Source organism: Heliangelus exortis, chromosome 1, assembly GCF_036169615.1.
Source record: "Heliangelus exortis chromosome 1, bHelExo1.hap1, whole genome shotgun sequence".
Taxonomy (NCBI): Eukaryota; Metazoa; Chordata; class Aves; order Apodiformes; family Trochilidae; genus Heliangelus; species Heliangelus exortis.
In genome coordinates this window covers 151,662,341-151,690,269 of record NC_092422.1, presented here as the reverse complement: position 1 = coordinate 151,690,269, position 27,929 = coordinate 151,662,341, and the positions used below count along the sequence as shown (strand labels likewise).

At 37.2% G+C, this 27,929-nt stretch overlaps 1 protein-coding gene across 8 annotated transcripts in view; it reads right to left on the bottom strand.

Annotated features, from left to right (window-relative positions):
* Positions 1-27,929, bottom strand: part of PIK3C2G (phosphatidylinositol-4-phosphate 3-kinase catalytic subunit type 2 gamma) — a 201,526-nt gene that overhangs the window by 64,863 nt on the left and 108,734 nt on the right. For 7 of the 8 annotated variants that reach the window (XR_011723791.1, XM_071733025.1, XM_071733024.1 and 4 more), the window contains exons 19-24: positions 17,880-18,060; positions 16,351-16,458; positions 13,985-14,077; positions 11,709-11,838; positions 9,492-9,628; positions 7,098-7,267 (exon numbers count right to left, since the gene is read on the bottom strand). Coding sequence is in view for 7 of the 8 variants with exons in the window: in XM_071733025.1 (XP_071589126.1) it covers positions 7,098-7,267; positions 9,492-9,628; positions 11,709-11,838; positions 13,985-14,077; positions 16,351-16,458; positions 17,880-18,060 (819 nt within the window). In the remaining variant the exon portion in view is untranslated. The remainder of the gene's footprint in view (positions 1-7,097; positions 7,268-9,491; positions 9,629-11,708; positions 11,839-13,984; positions 14,078-16,350; positions 16,459-17,879; positions 18,061-27,929) is intronic. The other variant, XM_071733023.1, reaches the window with a different exon arrangement.

Sequence of the window (27,929 nt, the reverse complement as noted above, 5' to 3'; positions counted from 1 at the left end):
TGGGTCTAATTTGGAAGCTTACCTTGTTACAAGAAAATTGGCATGAAGAAAAAAGACTCATGATGGGAAAGCAGACACTGGTTCTAGGCATCTCTCGATGGTTTTCTCTCTGGCTGCAGTGCCCAAGTCTCTGCTGTGATCAGTAGATTTCTGCAGTCTGATCACAGTATTTATTGACTTGTCACAGAATTCCAGCCATTTTGTACAGTCATCTCATTGTGTATTTTAGAAGAATTAAAAAATAAGATCCTCCCTGAAAGATGCAAACTGCTTTAAGAACATGTATGTCTTCAATAGCTTCAAACATTGTCCTGGTGCAGCCACGTGCATCTTATACTGTCTTAGCTAAAAAGTACTACTGGGTCCAGCTCAGACACCTTCTGAGCTGCATTAGGATGCTCTATGCAGACACATATAAAGTGTTTTGCTAGAATCACCAGCAACCAGCCTACCTAACAATGTTAAGGTGGATTTAACCTCTTTATATACTTCACGTTCAATACCTATATTTGAAAGAGCAAGTTTCAGCATTCCTGATGCCTTATAGTGTTTTCTAAGACTATCAAATTTTCCAGGTTTGTTAAGAGTTTATTACTAACCCTATTGATAAAACAGTTGAGAGTTAATTCACGAGGAGATTGAAGCAATTCTTCTTGTTAACAGGTACTGCCAGACAAATGCTTCTTGTTTTCTGACTGACCACCAGTCCTGAGAAAAAAGATTTAAAACTCAGACCTAAAAGTTGCCTTAAAATAAACAGGACAAGTAGCTTGTATCCTATACATACTGATTATTTAGCTAACAGGTCTTTTTCAGTAAGAGATGTCTATCTGAAAAACACAGTGGTGGATTGTTGCAAGAGTTTTGTGTATCATCGGGCAAAACAGAGAAACCAGTGATGAAGTTAAGTGGCCAAGAAATTCCTTAGGGCAGGGGATGAAATCTTAAAATGAATTACATATATCAGTATGCTTTCCAGTTAAGGATGAAGGACAAAGGTGTAGTGTGCAGAAGAAGCAGAAAAAGATACCAAGAGCAAGCATCAAAATGCTTGACTGTGTGTGAGAACTGAATGTAAATGCACACTCGACTGTGTGAGAGAACAGCTCCCCCTGAAAATAAACCAATATATATTGAAAGCTTTTGGAGAAAGAAATGCTACAACAAAATGTTTCTGATGGGACCAGGAAGAGAAAATATACATCTGTAAAGAGTTATACTTTGAAAAAGATAACAAATAAAAAAATAATCAAAATGGACAGTGAACATGATATCTTTTTCCTCTCTTTTATTTCTGTTTTACTGTTAAACTTCCTGCCTCTAGAGCCACATTCAAGAAAAAAATAAATAAATCACAGGGTGACTAAAAGAAAGAGAAGAAGGGAATAGGAGAGGGCAGGAAGAAATCTCTGCACCAGGAAATTGATAGGAAATCACTTGAATAACTCATGTGCAGTAAATCTCCCAAAGAGGAAGGAATTTCACTGGTGGCTCTGAAGGCATCACACAATTTCTTTAGCCCAGATAATTGTTAATAAGGACACAAATCCTTCAAGGAAGCAGCTGTTCCTGAACATAGCACAGCAGTTTATGCCATGCTTGAACCAAATGAAAAGCCAAGGAGGATATTGATAGTTGCAGCAGATGAGAACTGGGTTTCAGGGAACTCAGTTCAGCAGAAGAACAATGAACTTGAATGAACAGAACTGGAAAAGGGCAAATCCATGCAACCACTGTATGGGAGATACTGTGCCTCCCCCTTAACTGTCTGGGTGCTTTGAAAAGGGTAACTAAAAAATTAAAAGTAGAAAAGTGGACAGTGAACATTAAGTCACTTTGATTTCAAAAAGCTTTAGTTGAATGCCCACTACAAGAGGCTGTTACTGAAAATAAATAACCAGTGGTAAAGGGCAAACTACTATCCAGGCTCGATAATTAGAGGAAGCATCAAAAAAGCAACAATAAACACCTGCTCTTTCAGGCAGAAAACTTCACTGAAGTGCATCTGAAATTCACAGCTGCAACTTGTGCTGCTCGTATGTTTTCAGTCTGGACTTCTGCTTTTAGTCTTTAATTTGGAGCAACTTTCAGAAATTATGGACTTCTTACCTCATAAATTCAAGCACCTTTAAGTCTTGTAACCTAAGGTGATGCCTCACTTTTAGGTCTTCATGCATATTTCACCTTTCCATCTTTATGCAAAGACCCATATGTATGACTCTCTTTAAACATCTGTATAATCTTGTTAAGATCATCTGGGCTATTAATGTGCTGTAGGTCACGAAATTAAATATTTTCTGAATTTCAGTCATAGATTTTTGGAGGGTGGCATTCAGAAAGTGCTTTAAGTGGATGGTAGCAAAGAATTAGGAGTTAGCAGACCCCATAAATTAATAAATCCAGACTGATCATGCCAGAAAAATAAATTTAAACTGTCGAAAATGAATTAATAAATAGACCTACTGAGAATTCCTAATGAATCTTTCAGCAGGTAATGAAGGCTAGCCAAACAGTCTTCATGCACAGATTTACAAAATGAAAAGTGATTACACTTTACATTCTTACTTTCCAGTTTTAGTCTCTTCCTTTGATGAGTACCCTAAATAATTTTTTTAAAAGGAGAAAAAAAAAGAAAGCAAAATGTGAAATTCTCAAATTCCTATCTTCCTTCTACCCTACATTTTCCTCTTTTAGTAAAAAGACAGCACACATCTAGATACTACAAATGAAATATATGTAACGGTAATTACATATATAATTTTATATAATACATACAAATAATATTAATAACCAAATAATTAAATAATTAAATAACAAATATATATATGTAATTATATATAATATATAATAAAAATTGTAGATACAAGTTATTTTACCTATATGTATACCAGCTTTTCTGTTTTATAAATGTGTAAAAATAAGAAAAATTTAAATTTTTTTTTTTTTCAAAATAAACACTTCCAGTGAGACAGTAACATTCATCCAAGGTTAGTAAAACTAAAACAGAGATGTGTTACTTTTAAAATAAAAAGAGGCACTTCTACTTCTCCACAAGCTAGAACTTTCTTAAGTGTTTTCCAGTATAGAAGAACAATGATGTAGGACGAAAGTGTGGGAAACATAATTTTCCCATATTTTTTAAACTTCCTTCAAAAAACTGTAATTTCCCAGTGGAATAGTTAGGCTGCCTCTAGTAATTAACTTTGTAGAAGAAAACCGGCTTAGCAGATTTAACTTCTGGGAAAACCATGCCAAAATGTGGGATTACTTTGGCAAAGAGACAAGAGGGTCTCTCTGATCCAGATCAGGGAAAAGAAAGGCTGGTGAGTGTTTTAAATAATCAGGGTGTTAAAAAAAAAAAAAAAAAAAAAAAAAGTGTGTTTAAAAAAAAAGAAGTGTGGACATCTAAATTATTGTGAGGTGAAAATGCAGCATACGAGGAGCTGGACTATTCCTTTTCTTCCCATCAGGTTTCAGAATACACATCATTGATAAAGTGTAGATGATACTAGAAGTGACTGGTGGTAGAGAGGATGAGACTGCTGAAATTAGGATTAGTTCAGTTAGGACAGGATTTAAATAAATCTCTTACTACTTAAATCACCAAAATGGAAGTGTTAAAAAAAACCTAACAGTCAGTGCTGAAAGAAGAGACCAGAAGCAAAGAAAGCACAGGAGGCACAATCATGAGCAAGACACCTTCTTCTGTTCTGACTGACATAGTCCTGTATGATTACCTGGATATTATTACACCTATTTCAGTCAGAGGGAACCTAAGATTGTTGCCACAGAATACTCAGTAGATAAAAATTAGAATAGTAACATGAAAGTAAACAAGGAATGTTTCTTCATATAGTTTGAATGTAAATGTAGAACTCACTGTTTTAGGGGAATGTATGGTAAAATGTGGCAGCTCAATTAGAGAATAAAAGGAGCATTTTACTATCACTAACAAAATGTGTCATCCAGTAAGATAATAAATAAAAAACAACAACAAAACCAAAACACAAAACCAAAACCAAAACAAAAGAAAAAAAAAAAAAAAAAGACAGAAAAAGATAATGATATCTCATAGTTCAGTAGGAAAGTTTCCTCAGGGACTTGGGGAATAATTCTTCAGCCAGGCTCTGTTATTATGCTATTGGTTAGCTATACCATTTGTCTCTCTCCAACACTTCTGAAACATCAGTTCCTAGGCACAAGTAAAGAACTGTTATAGGTATTATTTAACATATTTGTTGCATGTAGAACGTACATGAAACTGGAAAATAAAGCTCAAGATTCCTCTTCCCTCTGAAATCAGTAAGAGCTGAGTTACTGATTTGTGCCTTGGACTCAAAGCTGAGCAGATTTATTTGACATCATTTAAATATGAGGGCAGGAATTAAAAAAGTTAACTAATCCCTTGATGGGGTGTTATACAATCATGAATGCAAAAGTAAGCATGACTGCATGAATCATATCAGCTTCAAAGGATTCTCTGAAGACTCATATTGGATTTGATGGAAGGAACTGCAACCCATGCCTGACAGCATGATATTCTCAAAGCTGTCATGTATGCCTTTCACTTTATTTACAGCAGAAAAAATGTTACATACACAGAATACTGGAGAGGACTTATCCCCATGAAGCTTCGTGAGGAATAAGAGTATGTTAATGGGAAAAAGCACTTCTTGAGAACAGTAAATGGACAGTTGTGGTAACCAAGTTATCTTTATAAATTCTGAGAGGAGTAACCATTTCAAAAAGCTCAGACAGGGACTCCTTTTCTATAAGCCTTCATAATTTGAATAGATTCCATGAAAAACAATAAAAAAGTTTGCTTGATGTGCATAAAGACCAGATGCATGCGTAGGGATTTGTATAAGGTATTTTTTAATCTTTAAACCCACTTTAAACTGCACAGCAACGTGTGTTGCATCTGCTGTTAAAAAGCCCACGGGCCAGTACCAATAATTCTAAAGATTTGAAAGCATTGTGCTGTTGTTTTATCAGTATTATTTTAGGGATCTGATACTGTTGGGGTGAAAGGAACTCAAATAAAAATGTAATGAAAGCACAAAATATAATATAAAGAGCTGCTATAAAAAACTCACCAGAAGCTACACCTAGTTTAGGACTTGTGGGAATAAATAGATACAAATGGCACTGAGAGTTTCACATTTTTGGGGAGAGTCTGAAATTTATGAGACGTAGAAATGAGATATCTCTGTGTTCCTGAGTTACAAATATGTTATGTTTCATGAAGGGGAATACAGCTCCTGAGAACTCAGTTCTCATGTTGCTTTTATATATGAGGAAGATAACTATAATCCAGTCACATTCACAGCCTACTGTTAAATATCAATGATAGATTTACTAAGGAACCATGAGGGCACGCCATGAATGGGGGTCCTGAGATATATTATTTTATTTTATTGTTGGAAAGCCATATAATGCTTGGAGAAACAAACAAAAAATAGGCTATTGTTTATGGAAGTGACAACATTTAAAGTAGCTTTCTTAGATTTTATTAAAAGGTGTAGCTTATTGTTTTTCAGAACACTAAAATTAACATCTGGTTTTATTATTGCTATTACATGACATCTGTCTAAATTTCATTGTTGTGTTCCCTGCTCCCCTACACTTGCTTTATCCTATCATTCAAACTAAATTAATTCTTTGCTCATGTAAAATTACTGCTCATGAAAATTCCTTTCAGGCTCAAAAATGAGGTTTGCTAGAGTCAGGGATGCAGCACTTGACTCGGAGTCTGCATGAGTATCTTTCTTTATTACTTTGTTCTGCTTTATTCTTTCCACAGCAAGTAAGTAGGATTAAGCAAGCATATCTTGAATGATTGATGATAATTCTGAGCACTGCAACTAAATCTTTTGACTGCCTAGCTTAGAAGCACTTATTAGCCTCATCAGTTTCCCTCATACCAATACTCCCACGCTGTTATTTCTGTCTAACACACTGAGATAGTCTAGAATAGTCAAAGGTCAGCTTAAAAAAAAACAAAAACAAAACCAGAAAACTAATAACCCCCAAAAAACAACGAGAACCGAGAAAACACGCCAAAGAAAAAGAGAAAAAAAGAAAGGAACAACCAACTAAACTTAATTCTGGGACTAGTTCTGGAAAGATGTGGCACTCAGTGCCATGGTCTGGTAACTGCAGCGGTAGTGCATCAAGGGTTGGACTTGATGATCTCAGAGGTCCCTTCCAACCCAGCTGATTATATGATTTTATGATTCTATGATTATTAGGAAAGATAGAGGAAAGACACCCCACAAACATACACTAGGCATCTTGACAGTATTAGGTCTCCTATATCCATTCTCTGCTCTGCTACAACAGCTTCTGTTTTGCACATACTGGCACTATTCTATGAATTCTTATTCTATCCCAATCCATTAATCCATAGTATGTTCATATTAGGAACCATAATGGTCATTCAGACTATTTTATTCATCTGTATAATGGAATAGTTACATTGCAAATAGATACAAAAGCAGAAAAATCACAGTCTTATTTAGCTAAAATCAAACATTTGTAAACCATCCACTGAGCTCAGTGTGGACAGATGTAAAACTTCAAAAGGTTATGAAAAAATTTGCAGTTTCACCCACAGAGACATCATGTAATTTTTTTTCCATGTCTATTTGGAAAATTTGATTTCTTTTCTAAATATGTGCAGAAATTGGTCAATTAGATACATCCCATTTGGATCCATTCTAGGAATGCTACTTTGCTAGGAAAACCACAAATGACATCAGAATTCTTTTGGCAGAGGCCAATTTAATTTTCTGGTCACAACTGAACTGCAGTATTCAAATCTCTGACCAAACAAGGACTTAGATTTTTTTTTTCTTCAGAATGAAATGGGACCTCCAGTTTCTCACTTTATTTAATTTCTCAGTCATTCCTATATCAGTTTTTTTGGGGGTTTTGTTTGTTTGTTTGTAGGTCAGTGAAAAGGTGTTATTTTGGAAAATTCAGAACGTAAAAAACCCTCCAGTATCTCATTCGTATTTTTTCCATGGGAGTTGGTAAGACCGAAATTTCAGAACATTGCTTTAAAGTTTAATATGTGTGTTACTATAGATACCAACCTTCGTATGCTTCCAAAGGTCTGTGCATGACCTAAAAATCTTCCAAAATCTATGTGAAACATGTGCCCAGCATTTGTCAGCATGATGTTGTCACTGTGTCGATCACAGACTCCCAGAATGAAGGTAACAACACACCAGCCAGCACAGGAATAAAAGAAATTCCGCATTGCCTAGGTCATAAAAAAGAAGCACTTACTGGAAATGGTATTCAAACAAGTAATATACTAAATTTCAAAGTTACAATGTACGAAGGATTGTACCTTGTGTTTTATGGATACTCGGAATTTTATGGAAAACTTCTAAGGTGAAATATACCTAAGAATAACAAGCTTCTTGGCAGGAAGCTGACGCTTTCTGATCAATAGCCTGGATGTCTATTGCAAAAACAATTGTAAATTGCAAATTAGTTGTGAATCCACAAATTTGACCAGCTGCTTTGTCAAATAACCTTTCTTTAAAGGTTATTTTACACCCACTCTGCTGCTCTGTACCTACAGGAGTTTTTCTCTCCACAGCTCAATTGCCTTTCTCAATCAACTCTCACAATATTCCAGCCCAAAGGCTTAAACCCCATCTTACAGAAATGAACTGAAACAAAGAAAGGCTAAGTTGTTTTCTTCTCTGAGCATCTGTGAATCTGAACAAAATAGGGATCAAACCTGATGTCATGCAGAGTGCCCAAGAGAGTGATTAACTCAAAAACCAGTCTAGTAGTCGTGTTTAATATAACCTACTCCTCTGATGCTCTTCACATGGAGATGTGTGCTTTCATGGGTACTCTGCTTCATATAAATAGACTGGCACATTCAGATCCATGTTCCAATACTCTTTACAACACTTTATTGTGACATTGCTCTTCACTAAAGATATGCCCATAGATGCAGGAAAGTGTACAAGGTAAAGGCCTGCTCGTGAGACACTCCTAGGTGGATTCCGTGTTCTCTGCTAACTTCAGTTTGAAGTATTTAACAACTGTGGCTTCTGGTAGAAGAATATAACCATGCTCTTTTACTACACAAAAATTCAGCTTCCTTTCTCAAGGGACTATTAATCCTGATTCAAATAATGATCATTCTAAAAACCCAAAGCAGAAAGAATAGCTTTTTTTTAAATTTTTCTCAATCTTACCTGCTACCGTTTACGAACTGAAAATGCAAGTTCTTATTCAAAAGTCTTAATCTCCCATGAAGCTCAGTCACAATGGGATTGATTTATGTGGAAACCCAAACAATACTTACCTGTGATCTTTATTTTTTTGGAAAAAATGACTAAATAATTATTTACCTTAGATGATGGAAGTTGAGATTTTCCTGTGGATTCAAGGTGTCACCTGCAATGGCTGATATGGATGACAGCTCTGTGGAGGACTTAGGCCACAACTCAAGAGTTGGCTGAATTCTACGTCTAACTGTACTACTTGACCACTTCAATTACCTTGGATAAAAGACTTAAGCTTGCTGTGATTTTGTTCATCCAACTATAAAATGAGGATATTAAAGCTTATGCTGCCATGAGTTTTTGAGCACCATAGAAAGATTATTGTGTGAGTAAAAAATTATTAAAAAATAAAGGAGAAAGGTTTGTTCACCAGTGAGTGCAAGGTCAGCACATGGCAGTAATTTTATAAATGCCATCTACTACTAAATCTACTAGTAAACTGTTATAAAAGCACCTCAGTTTCAGAGTATCAGACACTCAAAGCTTTCCTTCAGATTTTAAATTTTGGCTATTAATCTACTGTGGGCATAGATTAGGGTTCTAAAAAGTGTCCCAGCAAAACAAATATTAAAAAGTTTTTCATGGGCCTCAGAACATGCCCATATAATTATGAATGAGTAGAAAGAATTGCTTGGGAAACCTCTGTTACTATAAATAAATTTTAATTTTTTTTTTTTTGGCTCATACATAATGTCTGGTTTCATAAAATCAGATTAATTAAATGTGATCCTACAATACAAGATGAAAAGCATGATCTTACAATATTATATAAACAAAGTGGTTTTGTTAAAACAGTGGGTATAGACAGTCATTTCCAAATAAAGGAAATCTACCAAGACTTTGCATGGTTTATAAAAAATAAAGGACTTAGAGAGCTAACCTAAAAATTAAATGGTTTTGAATTCTATACCTAATTTCTGCTTCAGCTACTCTTCTCTTTACTACTAAATTTCAAAACATCTTGATGACACATTTTCACAGAAAATGTATCACGATGCACTTGATCCAGAGCATCTCCTTAGAAAGAGAGTGGCACTTATATGATTCCCTGGCTTCAGTGGATGTGACTTGTTTGTCCTGTGTCTGAGCCATTTGTTTTTTCTACTTAGAGCCATTTGGTTTCTTCTTTCCCATGGGAAAACATGAAATGTATAATAAACTTCACTGCAATGTTACCTCTTGGTAACTTGATTCCAGGGGATGGTGATGACGGAACCATTTTTTAATTGTGTTTTCTTTTAATGGTCCTATCAGACCAGACTCCCTGTGGATCTTCGCTAGTGTGGTAGCATCTGGCACCATCTGTACCAATCCTGATCAGATAGAAAAGAATTTACATGAAAAACATTCATCCAAAGAGATAGGAACACCATCAATGCATAATGCCTATTGTTGGATCAGTTCATACAGAAAAAATATGTGTTTAACAGCTGATAAAATAATGAATGTAATAGACAATAGAGATCAGAATTAATTATTTTTTCTTTCTTTTTGGACAGAAAAAACCCAAAGGACAAAGGAACTTGCAGTTCTGCAAATGAGAAATAAAACCACCAATAACGTTATTGCAGAAGTAACTGCCTCGAGGTACCAAAAAGGCCTGCAATTTAGCAAGAATCAACGTGTGTAGAACATGTACAAAAAACCCCAAAATTTGATACAAGATAGGATCAGATATTTACTATGAATTATAAAGCTGTATGTATTTTTTGTCAAGAATGGTAGACACATTTTTATGCAGTATGTGATGCTGATCGCAGCTGGGAGAAAGGACACTAGATAATGCAGAAATGAGGCTGTTCCAAGATGACATAAACTGGGGCTTTAAAGTGTAGACAGAAGCCAAGCATTTTTTGATGCTTGACTTGAATGCTCTGCCTGTACTTCATGCATGTAATTCCTTAATAGGAACTGAGACCTGGCTTGCCAGCCTCCTGCCCATGTCCCTGTGTGTGGTCCCCTGGCACATTATCCCACAACTCTGCATTACAAGAAGAGTTTCCTCTAACTATTTTGGCTGGTGACAGGCTCCTGTACTATACCATGCCTGAAAAGTGGCATCCTACCAGTGCTTCATCTGCTTTTCACATGTCTATTTGTTCCCATGACTGTGACATAACCAACTCATACCTTCCTTGTGCAGAAAATGTGGCCCATGATCAAGTCAGTACCCTTGGGAGATCTGGGTGCACAAGGCTACTTTACCATGTCCTATATTACCACAAGCATGTCATGAAGTCCTTTTATATACTTAATCATTAACATTTCTGTAGTTCATAGGAAAGACATCACGAGGGAAATCTATTAGACACTGAGGTTTGCTGCTGCTATGGTGCCAATGGGAAGAGACTGTCTGGCAGAGAATATGACTTGCAGATGATCCCTGTATCTTGGCAAAATCAAATTAAGTGTTATTATATAAGAAAGACTATAATATATTACTATATATATATACGTACTATATATGCTTTATATTTATATGATATATAAAATATTTATATACATTTCCAAAATGGTATTTTTGTATTATCTGCCTTTGAAGCTTTCTCTCCCATCTCTGCAAAGGGAGGATTCTTTTTCAGGTCACCTCAACCACCCTTCATGTGCATGAACTCATCTATACTTTCTCCTAGCTTCTTCAGATCATTCATCCTGACTTATTTCCTTATTGTGCCTCAGAAAGCAATGAATATTTATTTTTTTTAGTAAAGCAGTTTATATGGATACATCAGTCTTCTATTTATGCAAGGATTATTTTCAGTAAAAGATTTGGAGAGTCAGTAAAAAATAGTAAGCTTATTGCTGTCAGTAAATTTCTTTAGCAAGCAATTGGTATCCCTGATACAGCTCTGCTGTAACAACCATAAAAGAGAGAAATAAAACTTTCACATAAGTCAGGACTGCCCTAAGCATCATAAATCACAAGAGTAATATTTCAAACTCAACACTGCAAAGTTGTCATCACTTGTCTACAGGTACTTTCTTTAGCCACATGCATTTAAGCATCTCTGCAGGACCACAGTAAATTAAAACTTTAGCAGTTATGGTCAATTTTTTTCTACAAACCTTCCTTTTAATGTGTGGAGTTACATTGAAGAACCTGATGCAAGCTGATGGTGTGAGGCTATTATAAAATTCTAGTACAAGATACTACAAAATTCAATGACTTTTGTTGTCCTCCTTCTGGAGAGGAAGAATAAATATATAAAATTAAAATTCTAGAGTAGTCAAGCGTACATTTTAGGGCTGGTATAAGAGAAATTTTAGCATTAGTTTTGAAAGGGGAAGATAAATAAGACACCCATGAAAATACAAGGAAGGATTTCTCTATATTGTTGTTTACATGAGATATGAATAATGTAATACAGGTAACTTTCATAATATAAAACTGACCTTGGCCTTTTCCTGTAGATAAACATCTATAAATTATCATTTGCATATCTAGTCCCTCTTGGAGCCAAATGTTGTCCATCACATGAGCAATTTGCAGGACCAGCATATCTTGACGTAGGTCATCACCTATCTGTGAAAATCACACAAGAAATTCAGATTCCTCCTTCAATATCAGATAGAAATAATTCCTTATTTGGATTTTTTCCCCCTCAACAAAATAGCTACATTCATTTTACAGTAAATCCCTCTTGTTCTTTAAGGTTGCTGCTTATCTTTCTGTGTTGGAAGAGGACAGTGTAAATGGCATATGCAGGAAGAAATGATTTTGGCAGCCACTGAGATGGTAACAAAAGCTCCCTGATTAACTTCAGCCTTTCTCCTTATTATTCCTATGCAGTTATTAGAGTTTGAAAATTTAAGCTGGAGGTAGAATCCTAATTTAGTTACATTTTAAAGTCTACTTAATCCTAGATCCCTTTTCACAAATGACAGCATTTGTCCAATGTTAAGCTTCACAACTTGGTACTTGCAGGAGACTGAAAGGGAATTTTATAATGAATTCATATTTTATCCACAACATGATTCATATTCAGTTTCAAACAGTGATGCTGTGTTGACTACTCTCCCCATGGAGTTGGTCAAACCATAATCTTAGAGAAATTGGGCTTTAATTGTAGCCACAGGAGATAATGAAGAGATTATCTTCAGCCATGGCTGGGTAAATGGCCTGTGAAAACAAAGGCCCTGCTTTTTTTTGTTCCCCTCCCCCCCCCCCCCTCATCTAAAATACACGTGACTTTTATTGCTATCTGTAAGTGGTTTATCCTTTTATTGCATTCTTTTTATATAAGCACCTACATTTACTGCCATTAAATGAGTACTGAGGGAGACTAAACTAATCTTTAAAAAAAAACAACAAAAACCCCAATTTTTTTTTTTTCTTTCTCTTAAGGGTAATCTTGATTCCAATTATTCCTCTTAGTACCTAAACTTGAGTAGAAACTTATTCTCTCTAGTTACGTTCCCTTCTTCTTTTTAGAATTTAGTATGGTATCAGTGCTTATCATTTTATATTTGTATTATCCATCAAAAACAGACAGTAAAATTTCAGTACAAGTAAAAGAGACTTTAACACAGTGGTTGCTGACAGCAGAAAGTGGTGTCAGCTACAATACTTTTCCTGCAATTGAACAGTTGGTTGCATGTTAGTGAGCAAGGAAAATACTGCCTGGATAGAACTAGAGCAAATATTTACCTGCCCATGACTTGCTCAAGTTGCTCAAGTAGGTAGGAACTTGTCTATTTAACATGGATTCTCAGATGATATAGTGCAAGAACCAGCTTTCTAAAAGGTCAGAAAAACTTAACATTGCTAGCCTTCTGCAAACTCATGCCTGAAAAGCATACTTCTATTTCTGAGAACTGCAGCTGCTCTAAAGGTTAATTTAATTCAATGTCTTTTTTTGCAATTTTCAATTTTTTTTATTTTTTTTTTTAATTTTAGTTTATTTTTATCAGTTTTTAGGATTGTGGTTTTGAATATGTCATCACAAAAGATCTAGGAATAATGCCTTTGGCAACACTGACCATTTGGTATCCATCAGCCATTTTATGAACTTCAGCATTCTCTAAAAACAGTATCCACTGTCATGGAAGTGTGTTGCCCTTTTAAAAGGAACTTTAGATTGCATACACTGTCTTTTGTGGCTGGACACAGCACCACCCTGAATTCTGAAGCTTTGAAGGTGACAACTGGAAAATAAACCAGTTTATTTTCAGAGTCATTTTCTACAGGTAATGCCAATGAGACAGAGGTCCTCTGCTGTCCCCTCAGCCCATTTCACTCTGCTGGCTCTTAGGGGCAGTGTCCTTTCTCCAATGCAAACAAGGTCTCCAACACTCCAGTATTTTGATTTTTAGAGAAATATGGACAAGGCTACTGGATTCAGTGATTCTGAACTCTGAGACTTACCTTCTGACTCCACTGTGAAAAATAAACTATGTTTAAAGCATAAAGTTCTTATTTTATCTTGGTTGTCTCCACTAGGAAAAAGAATTGCAAGAAGTCATTTAATTTTCTACTGATCAAAAAGTTGATACTGACTGCACTGCCTTGGCGTGTTCTGCCAAAAGTTCTAGTGTCAAAAATAATTGGAAAAGTGAACAGCAGAGCCAAATTAAAAACTCTCAGGCTCAAGGTTAAAAATATAAATTATGTGAATTTTAAATCAACATTTTCCATGCCGAAGGAACTGAGAATTAGAGGAGGAACATACCTTAAAAATAACATTGATGTTTCCACTCGGAGCATTTGCATTGATGAAAGAGATTTTTAATGGAAATGCATTGGATGTAAAATATGAACACGACTTCAGGGAAAAAAAAAAAAAGTTGAGACAGAAAACAGTAACATTAGGTTAGTGCCATACCTCTGAAAAAGGTACCTTCTTTAAATACTACTCAGTAACACTGATGACAAAGAATAAATAGGTCTTGATTCTAATGTCTAATATAATCAGGAAAATAAGATATTTCTTCTCAGATAATGTGTTTCACTCAATAATCAGATTATATAAATGAGTAATATTTTCTGTACTAACAGTTTTTCACTTTGACCCAGGCCTATTAATGATAAACTTTGTCTGGGACCAAGTGGACGAAGTCCATCAGACTGGCCTAATGAGAATCTATAAAACATTTAAAAGCCTTTAGTCCTATTATTTTCTTGAAAAAACCCATAAATCACTGTCTAATCATACAATCTTTATGGAAGCAAAGAACTTGCTAATTTCTTTGGTGACCTCATTCTAGCTGAGGACATGGGAAATTCTGAAAATGACAATCTATTTTATGTGGAATTTATTTTAATTAAACATAAACTTTGACTTCTTGTGCCCTAAAGCTCCTTCCACCTGACGCCCTCAAAGGGCTGCAAAAAGCATTAATGAGTCAAGCACTGCAAATGCAGTGCAAGTTAGGGTGGTATTATTGTCATCATTAAAAAAAAGGGGAGGGGAAAACCCACCGAAAAAACCCACCAAAGACAGCTGTAAATTAATGCCCTGGTTTCTAGAAATAATGAGCACCCCACAGGAGCCACTGCTGTCCTTACTGGGTGGAGTGTAATGGAGGCTAATTTGAACAAAACCACTACTAGACACATCTGTCTCTTGCTTTTCATCTAAACATCTCAAAGCATGGTACAAGCATCAAATATTCTCTTAGTCCCATCATACCTCTGCAAAGTGCAATAACTATTATCGATGATGACATCCTGACCCCCTATGGAATTTTGCCAATTGAAATGTCTCAATGAGTGCTTGAAAGGTTACTGTGAGATAATGCATTACTGATAGAGCTGGCAGCAGTGCTTGCTTCTAGTAAAATCAATAGATGACACCAAAATGAATTAAATTTAGGCAATTATAAGCACTTAAAGTTTCTAATTTGCATGATTATACTGACATATAGCTCAATCAAGAAGCTGCATGTATTTATAGCAAGATAACAGTCTAAAAATGATATAAGAAAAATGAAAAAAAAATGGTCTTCAGATACTTATAGTTAAACATTTTATATCTGTCCAGCTAGGCTGGTGCAGTATAAATAGCATGATTGTATGGTGAGATACCTTCCTATTAGTGATTCTTTCCAAAAAGCCTGAAAGCAGTGGGAAGCAGCAGGCTTCAAATTTTTCTGATTTATATCACTGACAATTGGCCCAAGGCTGTGGGGTGCTAGAAGACCTCTGTTCCCAGTGAGATCAAGTCTGAATAGCAATTACTTAGAGAATCACAGGTCAAAGGCAAATTGAAGGGATCAGCACCTCTTAGAATAAGGTCCACTGTGGATAATGAGCCAGAGAACAAAAATAGTGCACAAATTGCTGTAATTAGGCAGCTATAATTGGTAATATACATGGCTCTTCAGGTTTGTTTTCCCTTGCTGCTGGACACATTTTCCTTCTCCTGAGCTGGATCAGCTTCTTCCTGGCATAATACTGTTAACAAAAATATTTCTAAACCATGAATAACTGAGTCTTAGTACTGTGATCAAAGACAAATCAAGTAACTCTAAAGAGCGTTGCTGTTTCCTTTATTTCTAAGTATTTTTTAATAGTGGTCATATACACAGGTACCTTACTATGAATATTTTAATATTTTATCAATTTTCAGTCATAACGCCTAGTCTCACCTCAGCCAAAAGGGAGCTATCTCTAGACCATTATCTGCTCCCATCCATGTCTGGGGATAATCTTGGACAACAAAAAACTGTGACAAGAGCTACCCGGGCAGGAGGTAACTAAGTCTCAGCTTCAGGGCAGCCAGGTGGCCTTGCCAATACTGATGCCACAGCAGGACAGATGATGTGGGAGGAGGCTGCTCAGACTCTGAAGTCTCTGCTGCTGCACAGGGGCAGATGTGCATTTTACACCCACCCCAGCAGCCCCTTTGACCTCTGCCTCCACCAAGGCCTTCAGTTTCAAGGGCATGAGGCTGGATGTCAGTTTACCAGATGATTTATGCTGAGTAAAAGTAAGAATATTCCCCATTCAATGCAGTCATTTACTCCCTCTCCCCCTTACAGGAAAAAGAAAAAATGAAAATTTAAAACCATAATTCATTGCATGAACCAGACTTACACCTGCCTCAATGCCTTGGACAAGAAGCGCGGGATTCAGGGGGAGCCGACAAACCTTTACCTCCTGGAAGAACTGCTGAAGTCTATTGAGTTCCACCTTTAACACCTCCTGCAACATGAGAATCATTATGTCAAGATGAAAGAACAGGTAATGGCAGCTTTTAAGCCATTTATTGTCTTTCTCTATTTTAAACAAGCTGTACAATGTCTGGAGCTAGTAGCATCCCTGTAACCTTGTAACAGCTAATGAGGTCATGCTGAGGTGCAGTTATTAAAAATACGAACAGTGATTTTCTGCCACGTTCATGCTTTTACTGCCCAGATGCACTATCAGTTTGTGTTCTCATGTACATTCAGATTCAATAACTTTCATTAGGGGGTAATAAGCCTTGCATCTATTCTGCTTTATCTCATGGTTTGTTTGGGATTTTTGCCTTCCTGGACAACTGATTGCATCCAGGCTGCAGTCTCCATTGCCTGACTGTAGGTGTGTTAACTGCAAGGTTTGGGAATTTCTCAGTATTTCAGCAACAGCAGCCTTGAGATTCATCTCTGAAATCTGAATTATGCATCAGTAACGTATAATTTATTCCTACTATTTCTTTTTCTTGATGTGGATTTTTTCTCTTCACAAATAGTTTTGACTTTTTACTCATATGTTTGCCTTGCTACTCTCAGTAGCAACACAGTTTTCTGAAAAAAACTCCTTTGAAAATATTTGAATCCTTAAAAAGGGAAAAAGAATTCATAACTTTCATGATAGCCAGCAGTGTCAGGTATATATATTTATTTGCCTTTCTGGTCTATCTTGCTGAGATCTCAGCAAGAAACAGTTTTACACATCAGGTAAGTAACAGCAGTATTGGAAAATTACCAGTTTTGAATTGGAAATGTACCTATAGAGTATAAAAGCTGCACCTGCTGGAGAAGACAACTGAAAGCTTTCTCCTGTCAGGAATGCATCTCTGCAGATGTACATACGTTATTAATTACTGAATGCTATGTTTGAGGTTTTAAGTACAGCCCACCCTGGTTGGCTCTGCCAAGAAACGCGGATGTTCAGGCTGTCACGGACAACTCTTAGCAAAGTTTTCGAGAAACTCTGCAGCTCTGCAGGAGTCAAATATTTTCCAACCATAGAATCACAGAATGTCAGGTTGGAAGGGACGTCAAGGATCATCTGGTCCAACCCTTCCAATATTGTTGTTTAGATGAGGTGCTGAATGTGTTCCTTCCAGTAAAAGCTTAGTCAGCTTTGTTGCCATTTTTTCTGACTACATCCAACTCTGGTGGGGAAACCACTGACGAAGGAATTTAAATGGCTTAAAAGATCTGAGCTCAAGAGTAATACTGCTGAGAGTTGTCCCATTGCATATATGTTCTTTACTTGTTTTCATTACAATACAGAATTTAAGCCATCTCTTTGGTTTATTTATGTAAAGAACATTTTAGCAAAGAGGTATCACCACAGAAAAAAACAAAAGCAAAACAAAAAAACTTAAACGGAAGGAGAGGTATTATTTAGCAAACCTTTCTTTTTGGGTCACCAGCAGCTTTTACTTCTTTGGCAATGTCTTCAAGAATTCTGATAAGTTTCACCTCTTTAGAAAATTCATTGTTCAGGGTTTTTCCAACACAGAACTGTAGAGCAGCCAGTAGTTTCTGATACCAGATTTTGAAGTGAACTTCATTCTGTGCATTCTTCAACAGCCTGTGGAAAGAAAGCGAAAAAAAACATGTCCGCATCTAAAACTGATTTTATTTTATATTACCTCTAGCAGGAACAATAAGTGCACTACAGAGTAATCAGTATTTGGTGACTTTGCGCAGTAGAGAATGAAAAAAAAGTTTTTTATTTGTTGGCAGTCCCATTTGATAACTAATGAGACTCTAAGTGCGTTGTATCAATAGGAACCTGCTATTTCTTATTGTCATACATAGCACAATGCCTGCATTGCTTCTTATTCCTACAAGAAAAAAAATTACCAAGTGAAAATAAAGTTGTATTTTTGGAGTCCAGTCTTAAATATATAAGCCATTATGTTTAATTTTTTTTTCCTCCTGCCATTACACTTAATTAAACATGCCTCTCATTTAGGAGGTGCACTTAAAGATCTTTTCAGTCTCAGATATACTGGCAGTTCCAGAAACTTTCACTATTTTAATTTGAGGAGACATTTCTGAAATGGGCTATACTGCTAAAAAGAATGAAATGAGCCCATTTTTTTTTCATTCTTTACTGATAAGAGTTGGTTGAGAGCAAAAACTCAGCTGAAGTAGAAGTTTTGGAGCTGGTGTTATTACCAATGTAAAAGAAAGAAATAGAACCAAAATCGTACTTTTTATTTTCATGCAGTCTTCTCTAATTACATTTTCATTTGGATTAGGAAAGCTGAGGATTTTAGGGCTTTTATTAGTTCAATGAATTGACCACTGGAAGTTTTTTTTCCTTACATGGGCCAGAGGTTTTGTACACACGATTTATTTTTGAAAGCATAGAAGGGATCACCAGTTTCTTATTGCTACAGATATCATGCACATCACCTGAGATCTGCCTTTGCCTGATGGGCTGATGAACTGCTCCTTGTTTTTGAACTTTTATCCCCACCACTTTTTCCATAAGAACATTTCAAACTTTAAATTCCTTATAAATGTCTGAATCTTTATGCAGTTTCCCCTGTCATCTGAGGCTACTCATACCTAACAAATAATGCTAGTTTTCACAGGAAAAAGATCAGAGAAATATGCTACATTACAAAAAAGCAAGAAGATTTATATCAAGCACTGATATTGAAAGGTAAAAAAAATGCTCATTCCTTTAGAGACTTCAACTCCTTTAAAATATGTGCTGCAATACTGCTGCCACTGCCCATACATCTACTGGTGATGAGGCATGCCTTTCGTTGTCTTTTTTTTTTTTTTTTTTTTAAGGCAATGATCCTTCTGCATCCTCTTTTTCTGTATAATTCAATGAAGAATAATATTACCTACTCCTTTCTGTAAAGCCTTTCCAGTTACACAACACGTCTGAACACCTAAGGCTTTGTAAGTACTGAAAATCTTAAAAGAATGTGTGGTGTTTCTATCAGAAATGCCTAGACATGAAAGAGAAGAGATATGAGAAGTTTATTATCTGTACTCTCCGGAAGGGATTGAAATAGCATTTCTTTCTGCAGACTAGTAAAACCCAAATAATTACTTTTGAATTGGAAAGAAATACAAGTTGTCATTGTGCTGCCTGGTGGAAGGCAAACCCCTCTGCAAACTGAAGAAGGCTGAGAGAGAGCACCTGCATATCTGGTGGTGGAGAAACTAAATTGCAGATTTCAAGCAAAGTAGGTCCTGGATGGGATTAATTTGCTTAAATGTAGATACCTGGGAAAGGTTCTATTTTAAAGATTCTGGGAAATCCTATGTGGCCTCCAGTTGCTGCCTTGGAAGAGCATGGGTCCACTAGAGGCAACATCTCATGTGTGCCACTCCCATGCAGATGTCTCAGATCCCCTCTGCTGTGTAAATGGGTACATGTTTAATCTACTGAATCAGGCTCTGCAGTAGCTTTTCAGTTCAGTTGTAGGCAAGCAAGGTGATTTAAGACAAAAACCATACTCTGTCCATTTTAACAGCAAGTCAGGAAAAGGCCTGGTGATAATTTTTTTTTAACAAAAGCATTATTGGCAAAGTCCAAACTGTCACATGGAACATGGGCAAGATTTGTACTGTACTGAAGCAATTTCAGGCCAGCCAGACAGCTTGCATCTCTCTGGGATCACAGGCAGAAGAAACCTAGTATTGCAGTGCATCACTGTAATAAAATAGCGAGTGCATTTTATAATTTCTGAACTTCCTCACTTCTGCTTTGTAGAGACAAGTGCACCTAAAAAAAAGATGACAACACTGTGATCCATATTTTGAAGTGGCTGGGTTATACTGGTGCAGAATCTTCTGTTTGTACTTATACTTGCATTGGAATCAGGTCCTGAGTATCTAAATTAACATCATTCATTTATCCTAATTTTAACAGTACATATTTAGGGAATCCAGGAAAAGTACCTTTTCATGTTGGAGATGTCACTTTAATCCTCTCAGACATACCAAACATTAAAACGACTTCTGTTTCCCTAAAGAGAAAGGCTTAGGATTTCCCACACAGCAAGCAAAATAGCAAAATCAAGATGTTTTTCTCCTGCTTCAAACAGAGCCACTCCCTGCATGAGGCAGATCAACCTGGAAGATCCATATTTTTGATTATTGTTATGGCTAAGCGTAACCAGAAAATAAGATGCTATACACCTAAGATATAAAGACTTCTTTTCAACCTGAGAAAGGATTATGGGCCAGATTCAGATAGCTTAAGTATAAGGTGTCTATGGGGACAGGGATGCAGAGTCTGAATCCTCTCACATGTGCTGCTTGAGCCCATTCCATGGGGAAAGCTGAGGCAGTCATCATGAACTCACTGGTGGAATCCACGTCCATACCAGCTGCTGCCCAGCAGACACTCAGAGTCTGAACCCTCATGGCAGCTTTGACAGAGCTTCTGCAGCAGCTCCATGAGGGACTTGGGGCTCTGCACTCAAAACAAACCCACTGCCTGTGGTACAGGCAGCACAGCTTCTTTCTTCCTGCCCACTGCATGCTTTAAAAGTCCATGGGCCTGAATTTGCAACAAGATTTGGATGAACTGGCTCTGACTTTGGTATTCATTTTATAAAGGCAGTCCCAAGGAGGACACAAAGGACAGCTTTCAATGTGATGACTCACTGCAGGCTTTACAGAAATGTTTATTCAACAGCTGAACTGATACGGAGTTGTGATTCTGTCTTAGTTTCCTGGCCCACACAGCTTCACCCTGCGAGAACTCAGAGGAGACAGGAAAAGTCTGCAACCTCTGAGGCTGCAGGATGGAGAAATGCTCAAGATACCAATGAAATTTTCAAGTTAGGACAGGCTGCCCAGCTGTGACAGAGGAACACAAAATTGGAATGATTTAAAACTGAAGGCTGCCAGTAAGGAAATATGTGAGCTTTTTTTTTTTTTTTTTTTTTTTTTTTTTTTTTCCCAATAATTTTCACAGGGTTCTGCAAGACAGAATTCAATAAAAGCCTGGCTTAACACCAGGATTCTGTTCCTAACAAGAGGGAGATTTCCTCACTCTTCAGGATTCTCTGATCTGGGACAAACGGCCTCATCCTTAGCAAGGGCAAGGTGACTCAGATACTGTCCCAAGGTCACTTTCTGGGACACAGCACAACGGGGTTCGAAAAAGAAGGATGCTGGCCTAATAGTAAAGAAACAAACTAGACTGTCCCTGCTTCACAGCAGTCACAGGGTCCCTATCAGATTCTGGGTTACACTGAAAGATGTCCCTGACTTCCTTCTGCAAGCAGCTGCTGCTCTTTCTTTCTGTATGCACCCACTCGATGCCTGCAAGCTGGCTCCAACACTATTTTCTGGCACTTACAGCTGCAGAAGTATGTTCCTGTCTTTTCCAGGTACAGAAACACAAGTGTGCAGGAGAATTTTTTTTTTCACAGAGAGGAAAAAAAAAAAAAAAGAAAGAAAGAAAAGAATGAGATCTGAGTGGGTGCTAAAACCAGGTGAGCTGGCCTCATTCTCCTTCTGTGGCATGGAGAGAGAGGGAAGTTGGTGCTCTAAATGCCTTGCAGCAAACAGAGTCTGCTCTCTGAGCTGTATTTGGCAGACAGGTGAAAGAGTGAGGCTGCCCAGACTACACTGCTGCTTCAACATCTGTTCCTTGTCTCCATCAGAAAGGGGAGAGTGGTGGACCAGAGAGTAAAACCTGACAGGACAGAGAAGCTTGCAGGTAGCCTATTAAACCGCAATTTCACAAAAGAAACCCCCCAGAAAGGCCAGAACCTCACATATCTCATTGCCGATTTAAGCCCTACCTCCTGTGAAGGAGTGAGATAGAGTCTGACTAGGTTATTTACATGTGGTATCTGAGCAGTGACCCTAGTTAATTCATTTCCAAGTGATATCTGGTATTTGTTACACAAAAGCTGTGCCTACCAGCACACAGACTGGGTACTCATTACTTAAGGTGTTCTGAATTCAGAGACACACCAGGAAAGTTAAGGTGAGTGCTGAGATATTTAATGTCATTGGTCAGTCTTTGGTAATCTTGACCAAGGAAATCCATATGCTTTGCTGCAATGGTATATTTCATGCTTGCCTCTGTTTCACTAAGCCAAAAGCAGAAAGAGTCGGCGAAGTGAACATGAGTACAAGTCTGCTACTCATTATAGCAATAATTGTTTTAAAGTGATAACTTTAAAGCCCTTCATATCAACAATTAGTACACAAAAACACTTCTTTACCCCTTCACAGCTTCTATTTCTGAGGTTGCCATCAGTCTTGATTTTCATTAGACATCCTGCACCCCTAGCTTTCCTTTGTCGTTCCATTGTGCCATGGAGGTATGGCACACACCTGAAGCACATGATGGATACCATTTTTGGCTCCTTGAAGAAAACATTTCCCAGTTTGCATTCTTAAACAGGAAACTAAGGAATGGGAATGGCTTTACAGTGGGGTTGCATTTGGGCTTTGCAGCTTCTCAAAACCCCCTGCAAGTTACTTGCAGACACAAGGATGAGAGTGATGGCAAAAATATTCAGCTGAAAATAATAGGCCATAAGGATGAGTGGGCAACTGCTGCTCTTTGTTACTGAGTTCAAAGTAAAACCTTTCTTAGCTTTTAATTTTATCCCCCAAGATTACATTGGACATGGTTTTTACTTCCCTGACAGTGATAATGGGAATAATCCCTTTGATAGAGATATCAAACAGCACATACTGCACAAACACTGTGAACTCCAACAAATTCCAGAATTTTACAAATACCCATCGTCTTCCACCCCTATGCCTGCATAGTAAAGGGAATCCTTTACTCCTCTGCAGAATACTTCCAAGTCTGCAGAACTCATCTTTTTTTTTTTTTTCAAGCTGGTCTGCTCAGGGATGGTCTCTTTAGAAACAGCCAAACTCTACTGTGCTTTTATTGTGCCTATTGTACTCTATTGTGCCAGGCTGGCAAATATGACTGTAGCTCTTCTGATCTCTTTTCCATTGCCTAGGATGGATGAGTGAACTTGCTGAAGCCCCAAGGAACATGTCTGTAGGATGGCAGCTATTGTTTTAGACAACAGAAAGGAACACTTGCACTTGTTGCAATATAATCTCTGTTCCCAGCCTCCTACCCAAGAGGCTTATTTGACATAAATTATCACTGGATAGCAAACTATAATTTCATTAATCTTGCTAGAATGCCTTAAAGTGGCTCTGTTCTCATGGTGCTTTTTTGTTTGTCATATATTTATTTCTCATTGAGAAATACACAGACTATCTTTGTCAACTTCCTTTAAAAAAATAGATGCAGGAGAATACTGTCTTTAGAGATATCTCCTTTTTCAGCTTTTAGTTTTTCGAACTATCCCCAAATTCTAGGTGATTTACATACTACAAGTCAGAAAGGAAAACAGAAAAAAGCATCACTGCTCCATGTAGACCTAGTGGGGCATTATGATCAACAAAACAACAAATGTAAAAAAAAAAAAAAGAACTGAGACCAAAATGCCAAACATGTTGAGAACAACACAGTTTCTGGAGGAGAAAATGGGGAACAATGTCAACTAAATAGAAGAGGTAATATCCAACAAAGGCAGAAGGGAAGCAGCAGTTCTGACAAGAGACTGTAGCACTGGGAGTTTTCTACAGCTTTACAGAAACACAGTGCAAGGTCAGCCACCTGACTGGAAGGACCAAAACTCAACTTCCATTCACATTCCCTTTCTTTGACTGAGTACAAAGCCAGCAGAAAGGGAGAGGCACAAGAAAGCTGGCAGAACTCTGCATCATTGATCTGTCTTTTCTGTTCTAGAAAAAGGAGAGAATGAAAGTTTACATTTCTTGAGTAGACTGACTGAAGTGGAGTACAGTATTTTCTCTGAATCCTTCTAACCAAGTAAATCTCCAGGATGGAAGAACAGCAGCTGTTCAGGAGCTTGCAGCACCTGCCCACTTTTGGCTCCTCACACCTCTCACAGAAGAAACCTGCAGTCACTTTCACCTGCTGCTTCTCATATAACAGAGCTGCTTTCACAGACTCATTTTTCAAAGCATTACCCTTGAACAGAAAGTACCTCTGCTTAAAGTGAAATTTTGCTTTAAAAGGCCATGGGATACTTTTTTCTTTTGTTTTTCTGATGCTTTTTAATAATATAACTTATAACAGATGTCTAACATACTGCTGTCTCCCAGACAATAAAAAAAATTGCTGCAGACATTATAAAGCATGCTGGCTAGGCTTGAGAAACACATTTCTATAGGAGCCAAGGGAATAGCTGCCATTATTTGTTAATCTTCTCTCAAAGATCTTTATGAGCAAGGCGACAGAATTTGCATCCAGCCAAATCACTTGATCCAGTAGATTCAGTAAACCCAAATCCCCCCACTCCCACTGAATGCTTTAACTGTGGAATGCATGTCCTGCTGACTCACAAATAATTAGCAGAGCAGTGAAAACAAATGCTGTGCTATGCTGTGCAAGGAAGTTGCCAAACCCTGTTACGGTTGTCCAGCAGAAAAATGTTTCATTTGATACATAATGTAGTTAGTTGAACACACGTATTAAAAAAAGGAAGCTTAGATAAAACTATGTTTGTCTGGAGAAGAAAGAGGGTTCACCTTGAAAATTTACCATATCAAGAAGTAGTAGGAAAATATAATCGTGCACAGGTACCACTGTAACAACCAGATAATAAATTCTACCTGGTCTAAGCAAGAAACAGCCACCTTCAGAATGTCTTCTCCAATTAGTTGAACAGATGTAGTATCATTAATACAAGTGCTACAGGAAGCTTCTAGTTAAAAGAAGTACTAACAGTGTCTGGCTCTTCCTGATCCAATTTGTAAAAAGCCCAAATCCCTTAAATGGTTATTAAATTTTCTCCTTTTCTAGTCTGCTTCTCTTCATTAGGTGGGGTTATCTAGCAGAGGACCAAGTTTATTAACACATGGCCATGAACACAAAAAATACCTGCAGCAGAACACTGACATAACAGAACTAGTTTCCATCAACATCTGTAGACAACAGTTCTGACCTTGCAGGATTCAAAAATCTCTGATTGAGGGTTCCCAGTTCACCAAATATCCCACCATGATAAAGTGTCAATCCAAAGCCACAGCAATGAAATAACTTCATCCTGAAGTGTCATTAATGCCAAGAGTGACTTAAGGTCAACAAGACAATTGTAGGTCTAAGTGCCTTCAATCAGCAACAGAAAAAATACCACTCTTCATTAAAGAAAATCAGAGTGGTTAACCTTGTCCTCTAAAAATTGCATCCAGAATTAGAAAAAAGTAAGAAAAAGCTGCCTAACAACTGTCTTTCATTTAATATCTGCATGACGTTTATCAATGGCTCAGTATAATTTTGCATTCAATAGGAAACATGGCACTCAAATCTGGCACTCATTGTGAAAAGCCTAGTTCCATCTTTTCCAGTGCTTTCTTCATATGACTAGGTACATCCCTGTCTGCACTTGTTTCAAAAATGCAGATTTTTCTCCTCAGAACAAATGCCACGCTGTTGTCAGAATGTCATGCAGTATCTTACACCAGATCCAGCAAGCCTGAAAGCTGCAAATCATGGGTCTTTGTAATAGCTTAAGAGTAATTTTGTGGCACAGGAACTGAAACACACCATTCATTCCAGGCATAACAGAAATTGTTGTATTCTTCCCAGTGGGTAACTGCATTGGAAGCTTGAAATGAATGGGATTAGATGGGATAATCACTGCTAAAATAAGCAGACCCAATGGCTTTAATGGGATGATGTCCAAATATGTCAGCAATTAATTGAATACAGGAGATGACTAAGCTACTCTACTTTCAAACCATACAAATAAAATGAAAAAATAATCCAGGTTCAAGCAGTTCACTAGAGTTGATGGAGTTGCTAAGATTTGTACTGCATCTGAATTTAGGCCATAGTTATCACAGAAATACACTGAGGAGAATGTGAAAATGTTTTTCTTCATCTGCCTATTGTTTGGGTAGTTCATGTCTACCAAAATGGCTCTGGATAGCTTCTGTAGCCTCCTATTAGCTTCACAGCTGGAACAAAAAATCCCTCATGACACTATAGAACCAAATATATGACAAAGAACTAATTCCATATGTTTCCTCATGGACTGGGAAATGCTGATTTGAATGAAACTGCAGAGTCAAACCTGAGTTGCCCTGCAATTTGATTAATTTCACTTAAATACTGTATGCATTTTTTGTATTTTGTTGGGTTTTTTTTGGTGAGGTTTTCTTTTTGTTTGTTTTGGTTTAATTATTCTTTTAAACACACTAATACAGAAGTAGCTTCAGGGAGACAATTAAAATTGGTTTTCTACAAGGTCATTATGGCCTTCATCTGCTCATGTTAGGACCAGTTCCAGATTTTATTCATTCATTCTGAGACTTTATAATCCTAAAGTATTCAGATTATCAGTCTTATAACTCACCCTGGGCATGGGGAAGGAGAGGTTTGGTTTTGGGGGTAGACTAGAAAATGAAAGGGCGCTGTTCTGCAAATATTATGCCCTACAAAAAAAAATTACTCTGCAGAGGAGCAGATCTTCAGATGGGCTGTTAATTTTCCTATTTGTATTGCACTCAGTTACAAGAACCTGTTGGCTTTTTTAACAATGTTGACAATCAAAGCTGTTGTCTTTCAAGTAGTCTCCGATTTTTACTTCAACTTCTCTGGAAGAACCAGTGTAGGTTTTAAGAGCAGGTAAGAACCAGGATCCTGATCCCACTTTTAATTCCTGACAGGTCTTTCTTCTGGATCTTTACTTTCATCTGGATATCTCTGCTCTAGCTAATGGCCCTGCTTATCTTCTTTTTTCAATATCTGAACAAATGGAACTTTTTCTAAGACCACTGCCTCCACAGGAATAGGGGAGTACAATGATCCTTCAGCAGGTAACACTTTGTTTCAGCAATGACAGTGCCTCAGTTTAACTACAAGATCACAAACTTTTTGGTTTAAGTATTCCTCTCACAGACAAATGGAGCATGCTTTCTATAAGATGTCTTTTTCTGGCAATTTGACATGTGGCATCTCATTAGAGAATCCTTCTGAAGAGTACAACTTCAGTAAGAAGCAGTAAGACTGATATTGCACCACAAAAAAGGATGCATGAATCAGATTGTCATATAACAGCAACTTGTTACCTCTGCACATGTGTGTCTGACTTTGCCAAAAGAGTAACTTTGAGAGAACTCCCATAGCTCAAATAAAGTGGCATCACAAAGACATACAGTCCTTTACACTTGAAAAATAGATAGCAAAACTCATTTGTTTTCAGGGAACAGAAGAAAGAAAACCAGACTTTTCAATAGGGCAGTCTCCAATGTTCCAATGAGAGTTTTTCATCTCCTAAAGGAGAAATCTCTTCAGCAGCTCTCCTTATGCATAAGGTTACTCTTCAGTCTTCCTCAAACAAGACAACATCTACCATGTTTTCATTTTATTAAAGCAGGGGAGAGCATGAGAGACAG